The sequence below is a fragment of the Neoarius graeffei genome, chromosome 4 (assembly GCF_027579695.1).
Source record: "Neoarius graeffei isolate fNeoGra1 chromosome 4, fNeoGra1.pri, whole genome shotgun sequence".
NCBI classification, from domain to species: Eukaryota; Metazoa; Chordata; class Actinopteri; order Siluriformes; family Ariidae; genus Neoarius; species Neoarius graeffei.
The window spans coordinates 33,466,828-33,483,895 of NC_083572.1; the positions used below are offsets into that span (position 1 = coordinate 33,466,828).

Below are 17,068 nucleotides of genomic sequence, written 5' to 3' on the forward strand. Positions count from 1 at the left end.
GCCCTTTTTGAGGAATGTATTGTAGGACTTAAACCAACATCTAAAGAGGCGAGATCGCTACTTTTTTTCCCCCATTTTTGATGGCGGGATTGACTCTGCCCTAAGGGCTATTTTCTCTCTCTCACTCACTTTTCACCATTACACAATAAATATTCACAGTGAAAATATTTTGTAAGCGCGTTTCATGAACCAAGTTATAGGATTTGTTGACAACTCGCATCGAGTTTGTTACACTTCTACCCGGCGTGAAGCACTCACAGTCATGTGGTTGTGACGTCATCGTAAACAAATCCGTTCTACTCATCCAGACGACTTCGCAACGGCAACGTTGCCAGATCTTTCCACTCCGGAACCCGTTCTCAAAAGATTGCGTTTTGGGGCACCCAAAACGCCAGTGCCATGTGGACACCAGGCCTAAACGATAAACAATTGTATCGGAGTCACCTGAATCCGTTGCCGTGTGGACAGGGCCTTAGTTATACATATATTATGGTAATTGCATCAGAAACATTCTAAATCATTATAGTAATACAGCAACTTATTTTAAGGTGGCAGTTCTTAGGTTCAGATCCCTTTGTGATCAACAGGTCATGATGATCGATTCTCTTCATTGGATTGCATAAGATAGAGCAAACCACTGTTCATATTTTCATGCACATTTTTGTTACAACACTACTTGATCATAGATAATTAAGGGATCCCCGTAGATTTTCAAATCTATCGTATACCCAAGTAATCTATAACAAAACAGTTTAGCTTGCATGTTGAACTTTAAGGTGAAATTTCAAATGTGTATACATTAATACTATTTAGGTCAGAAATCACTGAAGCACTGTTAAAATCTATCCAATAATCATGTATCTAAAACCTCTCAGAGACCCTGAAAATGCACCTGAGAGCATCTATTTTCAAAAAATGTTCTTGGGGGGGCATGCCCCCAGACCCCCCTAGTTTCGCTTCGCGCCATTGGTGCTCAATTGTCTGTTTTATCATGCCAGAATTTAGGGCTTTAATTTTTTTCTGGGGAAAACACTGAGATGTAGTGATCTGTTTCATGGCTAACAGGAAAACAATGACAATCTGACAGCAGTATACATCCTTAATGTTATTTATGAAAGCTTGTGATGTAGGCTATAACCTTAGTGTTATCCCTGTCTCATGTAGATTTGTAGTTTTACTGAAGGATTTAAAAAAAAAAAAAAAAAAAACCAACGAGTTGTTAATTTATGTAGCACTTCCATTTGAGTCACCTGTATAAATCACAAAATTAACAAGTGTTGCCAGGCAAAACAAACCTTGCCTGGTAGCACTGATTAATATGATGGAAGATATCATGAAAAAAAGAAAAAGTACCCTATGGGTACATGTGGCTACTGCTTATAAATATTGTTTTCTGATGTGTCCATACAGTAAATATAGCATATATATTTACTCTGAGGCAGTAGCCACAAAAATGAAGCATAATCCAAAAATGAATTTAAAAAAAAAAAACCACACAGGTAAAATATACCAAGTGTCTGTACTTTATATTATTCTACTCTTGCCTCTTACACAGTTTTCAAAACCGAAACCTCCGAACTGAGGCTGACATACACATGCTGTCACCATGACCAAAACTCTTATTTCCCAGAAATGGCCTGGCACTAGAGCTCAGTGGAATGCACTTTCCCCCTTTGTAATAAGCATAAACATGTCTGAAAGTGATTTCTTTAGTCTAGTCCATTTATTTATAATAATAAAAAACAGCGCAGGGAAGTTATCAATGGGGTTTAAAAGTGGGCATGGCCAAAACCCCTTCCTTTGTGTATGTAAATGAACCAAGAAACCATCCAGTGACAGCACAGTGTATGCAAATGAGGCAGGTGGTTGTCCAATCAGCATGTTTGTGGGAGGTGTCTTTCCGAGGCAGCGCTCCTGCAGTCTGAGTTCAGAGCTGCCTTTTATTTTTTAAAAACCTTTTTGGTCACTGTGACTTGACCAGCTGACCCTCAAAATGTTGGAGGTTCTGAGACCAATGCCCATCTATCCTGAAAGTTTCATGAAGATTGATCCAGTTGTTTCCCCATAATATTGTTTACAAACAAACAAACCTGACCAAAAACAAATACCTCACTCCCTGGTGGACTCCATCCCGGGCGGAGTAATAATTATAGAGTAACCTCAAGAAACCTGTTATGGGTGGCACAGTGGTTAGCCCAGTCACCTCACAGCAAGAAGGTTCCGTGTTTGAACCTCGTGGCCAACTGGGATCTTTGTGTGGACGTTGCATGTTCTCCCTGTGCTTGTGTGGGTTTCCTCTGGGTGCTCCAGTTTCCTGCCACAATCTAAAGACATGCAGACTAGATAAACTGGCTCTAAACTGCCCATAGGTCTGAATGTGTGTGAGTGAATGGTTGGTTGTCTCTGCGTTCGCCCTGCGATAAATTGGTGCCCTGCCCACTGTGTCCCCCATCTCTCATCCAAAGTCAGCTGGGAGTAGCTCCAGCTTCCCCACGACCCTGATGGATAAGCAATATAGGTAATAGATGGATGGACAGGCATCTCTGATTAGTTTGGGAATAGTTTGAAAGAAAAAAAAAAAAGTTCTACATTTAGTCACAGATATCATCTTCAAAATGCATTGTGTTTTTGCTGTCCCAAAACTCTAAGTTCTAGTAATTAGCCATACATTGTTGGACATTCAAAAATAGCACTTTGTTCCTTAGCATATGCTAAAGGACCACCTTATAAAATGTTAATAGGTTAGTCCTCCTTGATGGACACCCACAGGGACTAACGGTTGAAAGTTGCAGGTTTCAACCAAGACCTCACTTGTCAACTACACACACTCCTTAGAGGCTCTGTACATTTTCCCATGTTGCATGGAAATATTTTTGCAAACATGTTTTAGGCCCTGCATTTCCTATAGACCCCTTTCACATGACGTCACCGCGCCGCGAGATTTTGTTAGGCGCCATATTGGAAGACCAAGTACATGCACTCACAATATAAAACAAAGTACGAGCAAGAGTAAAGTGACACGATGGATGATAATTCTGGTTATGCGAGTACATTACTAGCTGCAGAAAGAGCACGGTACATGGAGAAACTGGCTGTGATTGATGGGTTTGACCCATATGATAAGACTCGCGGCAAGGGAGAATGGAAACATAAGGAGGACCCGACACCAATTCTGATGTCTGTTTGCTACCCAGACATTGTAAACTATTTGTTGTTTACACCCAATGCCTACACTCCGTGTTCGAACTATGCAGATATTTTCGGGGGTCCCTTTTTTTCCCCTTGGGGGTGTGTGTGCTTGCGCTTGTCTCAGAGCAGATCTCCAAACACATGAGAAGCCTATCTTACGCACATATCACGCGGACTCCACACACGCATCGCGTCTGAAGTCATAACTCATCAGGGGAAATCGTGTCCGCATTGGCATGTTCAAAAAACAACCTCGCGTCAACAATGATACCACACGCAAGGAAAAAAAAAAAAAACCCCAGTCAGGCTACTCAACAACCAACCTGGCAGCAGCAAGCAAGCCCCAAACCATCCTAAATTATTATTATTATTAAATTGTAGAAGTCTGGGAGGCTTGCTCCTCATACAGTTATCAACTTGAGGCCAATTTAGCATGTTTTAAATCTGAATTTCTTGCGTTTGCTTACCTCAAAGTGTCCGCAGATCATGCACAGACATCCATTATATCCACAGTTTTTTGCCAAGTCTCACACAGGTTTCTTTCAAGTCTACTGTTGGGCCAATAAATCATAAATAAAACAGCTCAGATTTGTTTAAGTCGTTTGCCACTCCACTTTATTCTCGTGGGTTCACATACCGCTGCCGTTATTTCCCCCTAATCATGAGTTTGTTGGTCTTCCAATATGGCGCAGGGTCTGTTTACTTCCGGTTTCGGGTGACATCAGTGAAAGGGGTCTATAGTAATAACACACAACTATGCCAACATGGGGTCTTGGATAGCTAAATATAATAGAAATTTATTGTTATATAACAGGGTTCTCCAGAGAACCTGAAGTAGCCAGCAAATAAGTAAATAAAAAGTAGGCGGCTCTGGAATTTAAAGGCATGCTAATGCTAAGGGGTTCTGGAGACAAGCCCCCCCAGAAAATTTTGAAGTTTACATGCCTTCTGGTGCATTCTCATAAATTACTACTAACCATTTCCCTGTAAAATATGTATGAAATTTCCCTTCAGATGCATGTGTGCTTGGTTTTCTCAGTTACCCTCTGTAACATGCTGCCTGGCTCTGTAACATTACGTGGTGAGCTTATTTGGTGCATGTGCAAGTTACATTACAAGATCTTTTGTGAAAACCGAGTGAAATCATCCACAACAACCAGCTGCGTCTTTACAGTCTTCCGATATGGCGTGGTCACGTGGTCTGGCTCAGCCAATCAGAGCGCAAGAATCGATCAACAAATATGGTGTTGCTTTCAGTCATGCTAGACCTGAATCAGAATTTTGTGGTGGAATAATTGGATTTGCAACAAGTTACGGGCAGCAGAAACAATATTTAAAAACACCCCATGCTTCAACAGTGACAGTCAAGCATTTATTTTTTCTGGGATTGAGTAGCCAGCACAGACCATTCGTGTACACGGAGAAAACTGATGGTCACCAGCACTTGTGGACATCCCTGTATAAAATATAATTGTCAATTTAGCATTTACTAATGGTGATTTTGGGTACTTATACTTGGTATTTGAGATTCCCATTCCATTGCCAACCTCAGTCATGACATGCTGATTTGAATCAATATTGGGGAAACTGCACATGAGCAATGTCAAGGATTGGTTAAAAGACCCCACTGGCTATGACTGGTTCTTTTGTATGAAGCCCCTCAGGAGCAGCTCTGAGTGACATGCAGGGCATACTACCAACCTCACCGCCATAACCTGACCATTGATGGAAGAACGCTAACTACAAGGTTTAGAATTGTGGATTTTGGGAACGATGAAGCCACAGAGCATTTGAGCTAGTGGAAGCACAGCCGTCACTGAAGCATCCAGCCGCAGTGACGAGCTGCCTATCCAGTGATAACTGTGGACACCTCAACCTCCGCCAAGAAAGACAAAGCCTCAGGTATGGTAAAAACACTCTGCTCTGCCTTCAGATGATTTACAAGTACAGGTCTTACAGTTTTCCCCTGTGTATTATCGCAGACCGTCTTTGTTTCACCGAGTGGTGATATCAAGGACAATCAAGCTCAGTGATGCATGCTAGATTTTTTTTTTTAATTCAGGTTTTTGTGTTTTTTTAAATACTTTTGTTCATGCTTTGCATTTACTTGTCTATATTTTCTACTTTCATACTTGTTGCAAATAGTTATTTTAATTTTGCCTAAAATCCAACCCCACAACCATGTCGTAGGAGGTGGAAACAGCACCTTCTGCATGCCTATAATTACATGAGATGATGCTAACAGGGCTCTGATGCCGATTTCTAAAAGGCCAAATGAGAGGAGTAAGTTTTAGATTTTTTTTTGGGGGGGGGGGGATTGCACATTTTTTACAGCCTCATGCTATTGCCATTTGTTATTTCATTTTGTGCCATTTGGAGAGATTTTCTGAGATATTTGTTGGTGGTTTATGCCATTTGGCCATGTTCTTTAGTGTCATTTTTAGCAATTCTTGCCATTTCGAGACATTATCTGCTATTAGTTGAGGTTTTGTGCCATGTACAGAGGCATTATGCCAATTGGGAGGTTTATTGCCATTTGGAGAGATTTTGCATTACATTTGGACATGTTCTTTTGCGGGGGTTCCCCCAAACATTTGCCATTTCTAGACATTGCCCAGGGCTTGACATTAACTTCTTAATCCACTTATCCAGTTGGACAAGCAGCAAGATTTTTCTCTTGTCCTGACCATAACCTTTTTATTACTATGTATCTACTAGTTCAATGAAACGAAAGTGGTTAACAAAGTTTATCATAACTATACCTGCTTTTTGATAATCATTATGCTTTAATGATTTAGAATTTCAGTAAAACTCAACTAACAATAAGCAAAAGTTACCCAATGCCCCAGCATGGTGCATATATATTATTGCAACCCTTTACCTGATCTGCAATTTTAGACTCACCCAAATCCATAGCTTCTGGAGGAAATAAAGTTAAATCTTGATTAATTTATATGTCAAGTTTTACTGCATTAATTTAAAGAGATGAAACCAAAAGAAAACCAGTTGGACATAAGAGTGACAGAATCGCACTGGGAATGAAAAACTGCATGAGTTCAGCACTGTTGTAAAATATCTCACAGGAATTTTACAACATTTGTAATAGGGGTCGACCGATAATCGGCCTGGCCGATATATTGGGCCGATATTCTGCATTTTTAGGGTTATCGGTATCGGCCATAATTTCCATCGATATGCCGATAACATGCCTTTTTGCAGCCATTTCGTTCCTAACGCGACTGTCACTGCACATCCTTTCCTGCACTCACCTCTGAGTTCAAGAACATGGTCCCGCCCACCACAACATCTGATTTGTTTGGCACAAGAGATATAGCCAATCAACACGCGTAGCTAAACGCTGTGAACTGTTTCAAGGCGGCCGTACGGGCACTCGGGCAGAAGCAGATCCCACTTCAAGGTAAGGACACGCTGCTTTTGCCGCAATAAGTCACAAACACACAAGTTGCAAAAGCACATCGGCATATGTTTACATTCTTCATCTACTACTCGTTAAAATTGTCCATTTGCATCTGTGTAGCCAGGCAAACTTAGCTTACGGAAGGAAGCACTTGAATTAGCCTACAACCAACTAGTCTCGCTGAAACTACATGTAATGTTGTCCATAGTAAGCAGTCCCCAGCATAACGTAGGCTGCAGTCATTTTTAAATCCCCGTCTGGAAACGTTGTGAATGTGTCAGTAGTTCTACTCGAACAGTAGAATGACAGCCACACAGAGAGGTGGTCAAGGGAAGACGAAATAAAACGTAGTGTTTGTGTTCTGTAGGCTAGCGCAAGCCTACTGGCTATTTGTTATGGTGATGAGTGACTTCATGACGTGGCTCGTGCTCAAAAAGCGCATTGCACTTGTATATGTTAGGCAACTTTATAAAGCGCTATTTGAACATTTAAACAAGCCAGGTGTGATATGGTGCTAGTAGGCTATGTAATACTGTAGGGAGTTTGTCAGGATGCTTGTTGTGGGCTCAGTAATTGTGTCGTGGATGCGCACTTGCTTGGATAAACGCTAATGAACGAAATACATCAATTAAACTCTTGACTTAAATGTTCTTATGCTACTTCACATTGCGCTGTAATGTACTCCACTAGTATTTATAATTCTTGCGCAAGTGATTCTCCCCGCTAGCGCTTCTGATTTGGAAAGCGATATACTCAAAGGAGCAGCCGCTCCTTTTAACCAGAGCTTTTAACACTCCGTTCTCACTTCTCTATCCAGAATCCAGAGTGTATTTTCATTTATTTTCCACTGAAAATGGTGAGCTGTAATATAGTAAGGAATGATTTATTTTTTTATTGGTGAATATTTTATTATTATTTTATTTCTCATTTTATTCTAACTAATGTTTGACTTTATTGTACAAATGCTGCTGGCATCTCCCTGCACAAAATTTCATGCTCAATTTTACAATTAAACATACATTTCATGGATATGAAGGTCTGTGTCAGTGTGTGCTATGTTTAACTTCATGTGAATTATAATGTTTACATTTATCAGTTGCACATATCGGTTATCGGCATCCCAATTCCATAATAATCGGTATCGGCCCTGAAAAAAACATATCGGTCGATCCCTAATTTGTAATCGTTAATGTGTACCATACAAAAAAATACAATAAAAAAAGTCTGAATGAAATGATTCGCCAGCAATATTTATTTTTATTTAGATATCTGATTGCCATTTCTCCAATTTTGATGAATTTGCAGTTTAATAGAGGATGTGGTTATTTATCTAAAAAAAAAAAAAAAAAGCACCTCCTCTTTCTACTCAGCTTCCCCGGAATTTCATAAACAATAACGCGGCCAGATCGAGGTGATTGGACTAGTTTTGTTGAAACTTTGATGCAACTCTTGAATAATTACTATAACAAGAGTAATCAGGAGATCATATATCCCCCCAGCCCCAACATGAAACCCCACTCCAAATTTTCCTAAGTTGAATTGGTTGCCATGGCAATATGGAAAAAAAAAAAAAAGGCACAACTCCTCTAGTCACTTAACTGTCAAGTTTCATGAAGAAGAAAAAAAAAAAAAAAATTCTAATAATTTGAGTTATGCTCCGGAAACTAAAATGTTTACAGACAGACAGAGCGATAGCTATATCCCCCCCAACATTATATGCCGGGGGGATAGAAATGGTGATTTTCAACAAATATTCATCTTATCCCGTTGGACAGGCAGACACGGACTACTGTTAATGTCAAGCCCTGGTTACCTGCAATTCTTTGAGGTTTTGTGCCATTTCTAGAGGCATTATGGAGACATTTTTACCTGTTTGGATAACCTCGCACAGAATTTTAGTGACTGAAGATAATTCCTTCAATTTTTGAGATAGTGGTTAGCACGGTCGCCTCACAGCAAGAAGGTTCTGGGTTTGAACCCAGCGGCCGGAGAGGGCCTTTCCGTGTGGAGTTTGCATGTTCTCCCCGTGTCTGCGTGGGTTTCCTCCGGGTGCTCCGGTTTCCCCCACAGTCCAAAGACATGCAGTTAGGTTGACGTGGAGTGGCCTTGGGCTGAGGTGCCCTTGAGCAAGGTACCGGACCCCTGACTGCTCCCCGGGCGCTCTGGTGTGGCTGCAGTGATTCTTATGAAAAACTACAAATTCATAAGAGTTCTGAGGGTCTACTTTTATATTTGCCAGGAGTGTGACAAGACAAATTCAATGCTGAACACAGGCACCCTCAAAACAGGCAGAATTTCCTATTTTTTGGCCTCTGGTAAAAAAGGGTTAAGACTTGCCAGCTTGAAAAGCATATGGACTCAAGGTCTGAGTATATACACTACCGTTCAAAAGTTTGGGGTCACCCAGATAATTTTGTATTTTCCATGAAAAGTCACACTTATTTACCACCATAAGTTGTAAAATGAATAGAAGATATAGTCAAGACATTTTTCTGGCCATTTTGAGCATTTAATCGACCCCACAAATGTGATGCTCCAGAAACTCAGGCTACATCCACACAACGGCAACGAGATGTTATTTAAAAATATATCGCGTCCAAATGGGCAATGATCAGTAAAATATCAGGTCCATATGGCAACGCAACGCTTGCTGAAAACGATGCAATACACATGCCACACCTCTAGGGGCACTGTAAGACGGTCCCTTCGGAGACACCAGAACAATAGAAGGACGCATGCACATAAACTATTATGCGCGAGACTTCATATTAGCCACAAAGTCAGGAAAATCTGTTCGTAAAATTACATTATAATGACCAAATACAATGAAAAGTATTTTTCCAGTCTCACCTGTGAAAGGTAATCCCATGTGATCTCGTTTGGACGGCAAACCTGCTGGTACAGTTAAACGCAGCTAATCTTTATTCTCCGCTTTGACCTATCCAATATGGCGGCGAGGATGACGTATGATTCTACGCGGAAGGCGGCGTCTTTAATGGTCCGGAATAAATTGAATGCTACACGTTGGATTAATTTGCTCTTCTACGCCCTTTTTGAGGAATGTATTGTAGGACTTAAACCAATATCTGAAGAGGTGAGATCGCTCCTTTTTTCCCCCATTTTTGATGGCGGGATTGACTCTGCCCTAAGGGCAGAGTCTCTCTCTCTCTCTCTCTCTCTCTCACTTTGCACCATTACACAATAAATATTCACAGTGAAAATATTTTGTAAGCGCGTTTCATGAACCAAGTTATAGGATTTGTTGACAACTCGCATCGAGTTCGTTACAGTTCTACCCGGCGTGAAGCACTCACAGTCATGTGGCTGTGATGTCATCGTAAACAAATCCGTTCTACTCATCCAGACGACTTCGCAACGGCAACGTTGCCAGATCTTTCCACTCTGGAACCCGTTCTCAAAAAGATTGCGTTTTGGGCACCCAAAACGCCGGTGCCGTGTGGACGCCTGGCCTAAACGATAAGCAATTGTATCGGAGTCACCTGAATCCGTTGCCGTGTGGACAGGGCCTCAATCTGCTCAAAGGAAGGTCAGTTTTATAGCTTCTCTAAAGAGCTAAACTGTTTTCAGCTGTGCTAACATGATTGTACAAGGGTTTTCTAATCATCCATTAGCCTTCTGAGGCAATGAGCAAACACATTGTACCATTATGGCCCTTTTCCACTACCCTTTTTCAGCTCACTTCAGCTCGCTTCAGCCCGACACGGCTCGCGTTTCGACTACCAAAAACCAGCACGACTCAGCTCGTTTCAGCCCTGCTTAGCCCCTAAAACTCGCACCGTTTTGGAGTGGGGCTGAAGCGAGCCAAGCCGTGCCGAGTGAGGTTGGGGGCGTGAGCAGACACTCCCCTGTGCACTGATTGGTGAGGAGGCGTGTCCTCACATGCCCACACACGCCCCGCGAGCGCGCTGGGATCTGTAAACACCGCAAACCCGGAAGGAGAATAATTACGAATTACGAGAATTTCTGAAGCCTTATGCGCCTCGCCTCATCTATACGCTCTTGCCAGTATCTGTTGGCGTTGTCGGTGACAACAAGCCACAGCACCAAGACCAGCAACACTAACGACTCCATGTCCTCCATGTTTATTGTTTACTATTCGGGTCGTGAGACTACCGCTTAAAAGCTCACTGAATCAGTGACATACAGAGCATCGTGGACGAGTTCGCGGAGCGCAAGGCTCGTCGTATGCCCTTCAAATAATGCGCGCAGTAGGCTATTGATGTTTTATTATGAGCCATGTACAGTATGTCGCCTGTTTTTTTTGTTTCTGAGTTACATGTTCGTTTGAAGGACTTAATGTACAAAATAACATAGTTGCACCCCGTAGTGCTGAAATTGGTAAACACAGTGCATTCAGTGAGGTTTGCACCGCCCTCCTTTTATTTCTGACTCTTCCTGTCACCGTTGCAACCTCTGAGCGCTCATTCGTATGCCCTTCAAATAATGTGCGCAGTATAGGCTATTGATGTTTTATTATGAGCCATGTACAGTATCCTAATGTTTTTTGTTTCTGAGTTACATGTTCGTTTGAAGGACTTGATGTACTAAATAACATAGTTGCACCCGGTAGTGTTGAAATTGGTAAACACCGCAGTTGCGGACATTTTGTAGCCTAAAATGATGTTATGATAAGCTTTAATAAAGGGCCCGGTCATTTGCCCTGCCCCCGGCCCGGCTCTGACTTGTTCCGCCACGGTCACTGATGTCACTGTTTGCGCTGCTTAACGACATCACGTGACGTCCACCCACTTTCGCTAACTCCACCCAATGTGTCCACCCACTTCCAGCCAGCACGGTTCAGCGCGGTTGTAGTCGAAATGCAACTCCAACAGCCCCGCTCAGCTCGACTCAGCTCGACACGGCACGGCTCAGCCGCATTTGTAGTGGAAAAGCGGCATTAGAACACTGGAGTGAGAGTTGCTGGAAATGGGCCTCTATACACCTATGGAGATATTGCACCAAAAACCAGACATTTGCAGCTAGAATAGTCATTTACCACATTAGCAATGTATAGAGTGGATTTCTGATTAGTTGAAAGTGATCTTCATTGAAAAGAACAGTGCTTTTCTTTCAAACATAAGGAAATTTCAAAGTGACCCCAAACTTTTGAACGGTAGTGTATATATTTTTTTTTCCTTCCAGGAACTAATGAAATCAATTTCATAAGCTTTAAAAAAAAAAAAAATACATGCAGTAAGCAGCAATGCAGACTAAATTAAAAAAAAAAAAAAACAAGCTTTTATTTCAACAATTTGTTGGTGTGGCTGTGACATTTAAATAGTCACATGATGATCATGATTACATCAGAATTATAGGAGGTAATTAGATGTTATTCTTTAAAAAAAAAAAAAAGTTACACAGAACCTTCCAGAATATATGGGTGTCCATGGCTACCATTCGGCTAACAATGTTGAGTCATGCGCTGCGCCCAAACCCTACCATGCCAGTAGAATGTTACAAATACAATGAAATGACAATATTTAGTCCAGTAACAGGAGAACGTATCGGGCCTGAGCTCACTCTTCAAATGTATAACGACCTCGCCGGTTAAGCGGACCTCGTCTTCCTTACCCGATTTCTTCAGCACCTCGATGGCTTGGTTGTAGAATGAGATGGCGTCTCCATATTGTCCGGTCTTAAAGCAGTCGTTGCCAGTTTGTTTCAGCTCTGCCCAAGACTGGGACCGCCGCTTCTGAGGCATGTTATTCAGAAAACAGTTACTAGAAACAAAAATATATACACACACACACGTTTACTTTTAGGTAATGTCGTGCTTTGCTAGCTAGGTTTGGTCAACAAAGAAACGGGTTGAGCACAAAGTTAGCACTAACAAACTATAGATTATCACAGGTTCTTACCTTCACGGTTACTGCTTGATGTATGGTGAATTATTAATATGTTAAACACCAACTGCCTGACTTATTAAGTAAAAGTTACAAGCCTAGCGTGTTAATTTAGCTGCTTAGCGACCAAACGAGTGGATTGTTTGACGTCCTTTAAAGTTCTACGCCGACTTTAACTAGGAAGAAGAAGAAGGTAGTATTAATCTAAAATCTCGAAAGAAAGAGAGGCAGAAACTAAATGAACATGAGACTGTAGTTGCTTGGCTGCTTACTCCTCCTCAAATAATAAACATATACAGGGTGAACCGGAGCAGACTCGGCAAAAGAAACCAGCCGCACACTATCACCGGCTCCGAGCAGCCGGGTCGAATTTCAGTTTCAATTCTGAGCGCCGCTGATCAGTTAACACTTAAAATGAAAATCCACTATGACCAAACAACATTCTACTGATTACGCCAGCGGCTCAGTGCACCCTCACAACTACAGCAGTCATCTGGAGGGTTAATTCATAGCCTATTGAGGCCGAGTTCCAAAGGTTCATCCTACGTCCTTTCCTTTTAAGGGCGTCGGAAAGACAACTGCTGTGCTAAGAAGATCCGACTGTACTTAGGCAGCGTTCCAATAGGGTTTTTTTTTTCTCGAAAGAAGGTTCCTAACTGAATTCTTCTTCTTAGTTTATTGGCAGATTACATCTCTTTGGTGCATACCGCCACCTACTGTACAGGAGTGTGTAAAGGGACTTAGCAGACTATGGCTATTTGATCAAGTAAACAAAAAAAAAAATTTAAATCCTTTTCATTAGACCTGAGTTATTGAGAAAAATAAATAGGGATTTCATTTTATCTCTTTGCATTCCTTCTTCTTTCAGGATATTCACTATTCCATTTTCTGCCTCTCTTTCTTTCCACTGTCGTCTGTGTTCTGAGTATCTGTAACAGTTAAATAGAACATGATCTACATCCTCTTTAACTTGGCAGTACCTGCATAACCCATTACTCTTCCCTACTATCTGCAATGTACCATTAAGACGTGTGTGACCCAACCTTAGTCTACTATACACAACCTCTTCCCTTCTGTTGAGACCTGTAGCCCTTTTCCCCCAAACATTTCCCTGATTTGAGTGGTAGAACCTGGCATTGTGCTCTGCCTTCCAATCATGTTGCCATTTGATCAGCATTTCTGACTTAAGTTTAGTTTTTGCTTCTCCCTTCCCCATTGAGATATTAATTCCTATATGTTCTTTTTCCAGCATTTTCTTGGCAATTTTGTCAGCCATTTCGTTTCCTTTAATTCCAACATGTGCTGGGACCCAACAAAATTGAACTAATATTCCAAGATTTCTAATATTTAATAGCAAATGTCTTGTCTCAATTACCAGATCCTCTCTTACTGTATTACCTGATTCAAGGCTGAGCAAAACTGCAAGTGAGTCAGAGCATATAACAGATCTAAACTGAATTCTTCTTCTTCTGTCGATTTATTGGCGGTTAACAATCGATGTGTAGTACCGCCATCTACCGGGCTGAGGTGTGATCTCAAGGGATATTAAATTGCAGACTGATTATAACAAAAAAAAAAAAAAAACTAAATTCTGTTTGCTAGTTGAGTGTCCTTTAAATACTGACAAGACAATTATTCCGTGATCTCGAAAAAACAAATTTCATGATCTCGAGAAAACAGCTGAGATTTCTAGCAGAGCTGCGCCTCCCTGTGGGTCAGACAACGAAGACTTAGAAATTGGCGACATGTAACAGAGCAGAAATGGCTTTTTACGATGCCTTGAGAGAGAGGGGGGTCCCAGAGGAGAATTTTGAAATTATCCCTTATTAAAAGACTTAATGCAGTCTCTCCCTGTGTCAACCCCTGATCAAAATATTGCCTTATTAGGTGATCGATTATTCCAGACATTCTAATGACCAAAGTTGCGTCTATACAGAATGAGAAATAGCCCCAAAGTCAGCATATCACAAGTCTCTTGGCGCACCTGAATGAACCATTTCTCAGCTGTTTACTCGAGATCATGAAATAATTGTTTTATTTTCTCGAGATCTCGAATTAGTTGTGTTGTTTTCTCGACAGCCTGAATGAATTATGTCGTTATCTCGGAATAACGGTTTTGTTTTCTCGAGATCTCGAATTAGTTGTGTTGTTTTCTCGAGATCCTGAATTAATTATGTCGTTATCTCGGGATAAGAAGGTGAATTTAAAAAAAGGATTATATGAAGGGCCTCTCTCGGCTTCCGTAGGGCTGCGTTCCAATAGGGTTTTTTTTTCTCGAAAGAAGGTTCCTAACTGAGTTCTTCTTCTTGTGTCGCTTTATTGGCGGTTAACAATCGACGTGTATTACCGCCATCTACCGGGCTGAGGTGTGATCTCAAGGGATATTAAATTGCAGACTGATTATAACAACAACAACAACAACAAAAACTAAATTATGTTTGCTAGTTGAGTGTCCTTTAAATACTGTGTTAGAGCTGTTACTGCTAATTGTGTGAATGGCTGACTTAATAAGTTGTCTATAGTTGCAGGTTTTCTCAATGCCCTCCCCATCTTCTCTCTTTCACTGGAATACTGTGTACAGTGTATAAGAACATGCTCAACCTTTTCTATTTCTCCACAGTATGCACAGGCCCCAGACTGATGTTTCCCTATTGTATACAACCCACTATTTAGACTTGTGTGCCCTATCCTCAGCCTAGTCAACCAAATGTCCTCTTGTCGTTTCAGTTCACCACCCCTTCTAATCACCACCTCCTTTTGTAAATTATATAGATGCCTTCCTTTCTCCTCTGTCTTCCATTTCTCCTGCCACATTTTGTTGATGTTGTCTTTAATTATTACTTTAATTTCTGCCTTGCTTAATGGGACTTCTAACTCAACCTCATTTGCCTTGATGGCCTCTTTGGCCATTTTATCCACTCTCTCATTACCCTCAACCCCCTTATGAGCTGGAACCCATGTGAACCAAATAAAAGTTTTATGTTGATTTATCTTAAATATGAGGTGGTTAATTTCATCTAAGAGGTCTTGTCGGCATGTAGATTTTCCACTCTGGATACTATTTAAGGAAGACATAGAATCTGAACAAATAACTGCCTTACTAGGCTTCACCTCCTCCACCCACTGCAGGGCCAGTATAATAGCCATCATTTCTGCTGAAAAAATTGACAAGTTCCTAACTGAGTGAAATGACCTGGAAGTATTTAGCTGGCAGCCATGATAAGAGTTGTTCGAATTCTCTAAATGATAAGGAAAGGGGGGGCGGCACGGTGGTGTAGTGGTTAGCGCTGTCGCCTCACAGCAAGAAGGTCCGGGTTCGAGCCCCGTGGCCAGCGAGGGCCTTTCTGTGCGGAGTTTGCATGTTCCCCCCGTGTCCGTGTGGGTTTCCTCCGGGTGCTCCAGTTTCCTCCACAGTCCAAAGACATGCAGGTTAGGTTAACTGGTGACTCTAAATTGACCGTAGGTGTGAATGTGAGTGTGAATGGTTGTCTGTGTCTATGTGTCAGCCCTGTGATAACCTGATGACTTGTCCAGGGTGTACCCCGCCTTTCGCCCCTAGTCAACTGGGATAGGCTCCAGCTTGCCTGCGACCCTGTAGAACAGGATAAAGCGGCTAGAGATAATGAGATGAGATGAGATGAGATGAGATGAGGAAAGGTGTTTCAGTGCTTCCTTTCCTATCTCCATAAGGAAGGTGAGCAATGTTTGTGGACAACCATTCACAATGTGATCATTTTGTTTCAGTTTTGTGACTGGTAGCCTATATTCCTTTTTTATTTCAATTCAAAGATAAGTAATGAAGTAATATATTTTCATCGTGTTGTCCACGTTTGTATAGCCTGCATGAAATAACACAGCTCGATGCCTTTTTTTTTTTTTTTGTAGTGTATCTTGGGCACTGGGCTGTTGAGCTCAGTGATTTTGGGAGCATTGTAGTTTCGCACGGCAGCATTACGCCACTAATATGCGCCGTCGCTTAATTGCGTAACCCGTTCGAAGTGAAGTCGGATTTTCTTAGCACCACAGTTGTGGATTGGTTCAAATGATATGAAATCTTTCATATAAATGCCTTTTAACTAACAAAATAAGAGAAGTGTTTCTTTTAAAATGTTACATAGATATTCTGTTAATTATTGCATGGTTAAATTAAGAAGGACTTTTGTGTGAACTGTTCCTTTTGTGACACATACCCAGAGACACCTGTTTTGGCAATGACCCCATACTAACTAAAATTTTTGGGAAAGATGTGTCCTGCTTTATTATTGATCATGTAGATTCTGAGCTGTCTTTTTTGGGGAAAAAATGCATTGTTTGGGCTTGACAATAACAGCAACAAAACTAAATAATTCTATATAATAATGGGGCAGGGCAGCACGGTGGTGTAAGTGGTTAGCGCGGTCGCCTCACAGCAAGAAAGTTCTGGGTTCGAGCCCAGCAGCCGGCAAGGGCCTTTCTGTGTGGAGTTTGCATGTTCTCCCCATGTCTGCGTGGGTTTCCCCCAAAGACATGCAGTTAGGTTAATATGGGACGGCCTCGGGCTGAGGTGCCCTTGAGCGAGGCACCTAACTCCCAACTGCTCCCCGGGTGTTGTTAGCAT

At 41.6% G+C, this 17,068-nt stretch overlaps 1 protein-coding gene across 2 annotated transcripts in view; it reads right to left on the bottom strand.

The window, feature by feature from the left end:
• tomm34 (translocase of outer mitochondrial membrane 34) overlaps positions 1-13,087 on the bottom strand; it is a 54,915-nt gene extending 41,828 nt beyond the window's left edge. The window contains exons 1-2 of one of the 2 annotated variants that reach the window (XM_060919136.1): positions 12,487-13,087; positions 12,200-12,348 (exon numbers count right to left, since the gene is read on the bottom strand). In XM_060919136.1, coding sequence (XP_060775119.1) covers positions 12,200-12,329 — 130 coding nt within the window. In that variant the 5' untranslated portion in view covers positions 12,330-12,348; positions 12,487-13,087. The remainder of the gene's footprint in view (positions 1-12,199; positions 12,349-12,486) is intronic. The other variant, XM_060919135.1, reaches the window with a different exon arrangement.
• Between the last annotated feature and the right edge of the window lie 3,981 nt (positions 13,088-17,068).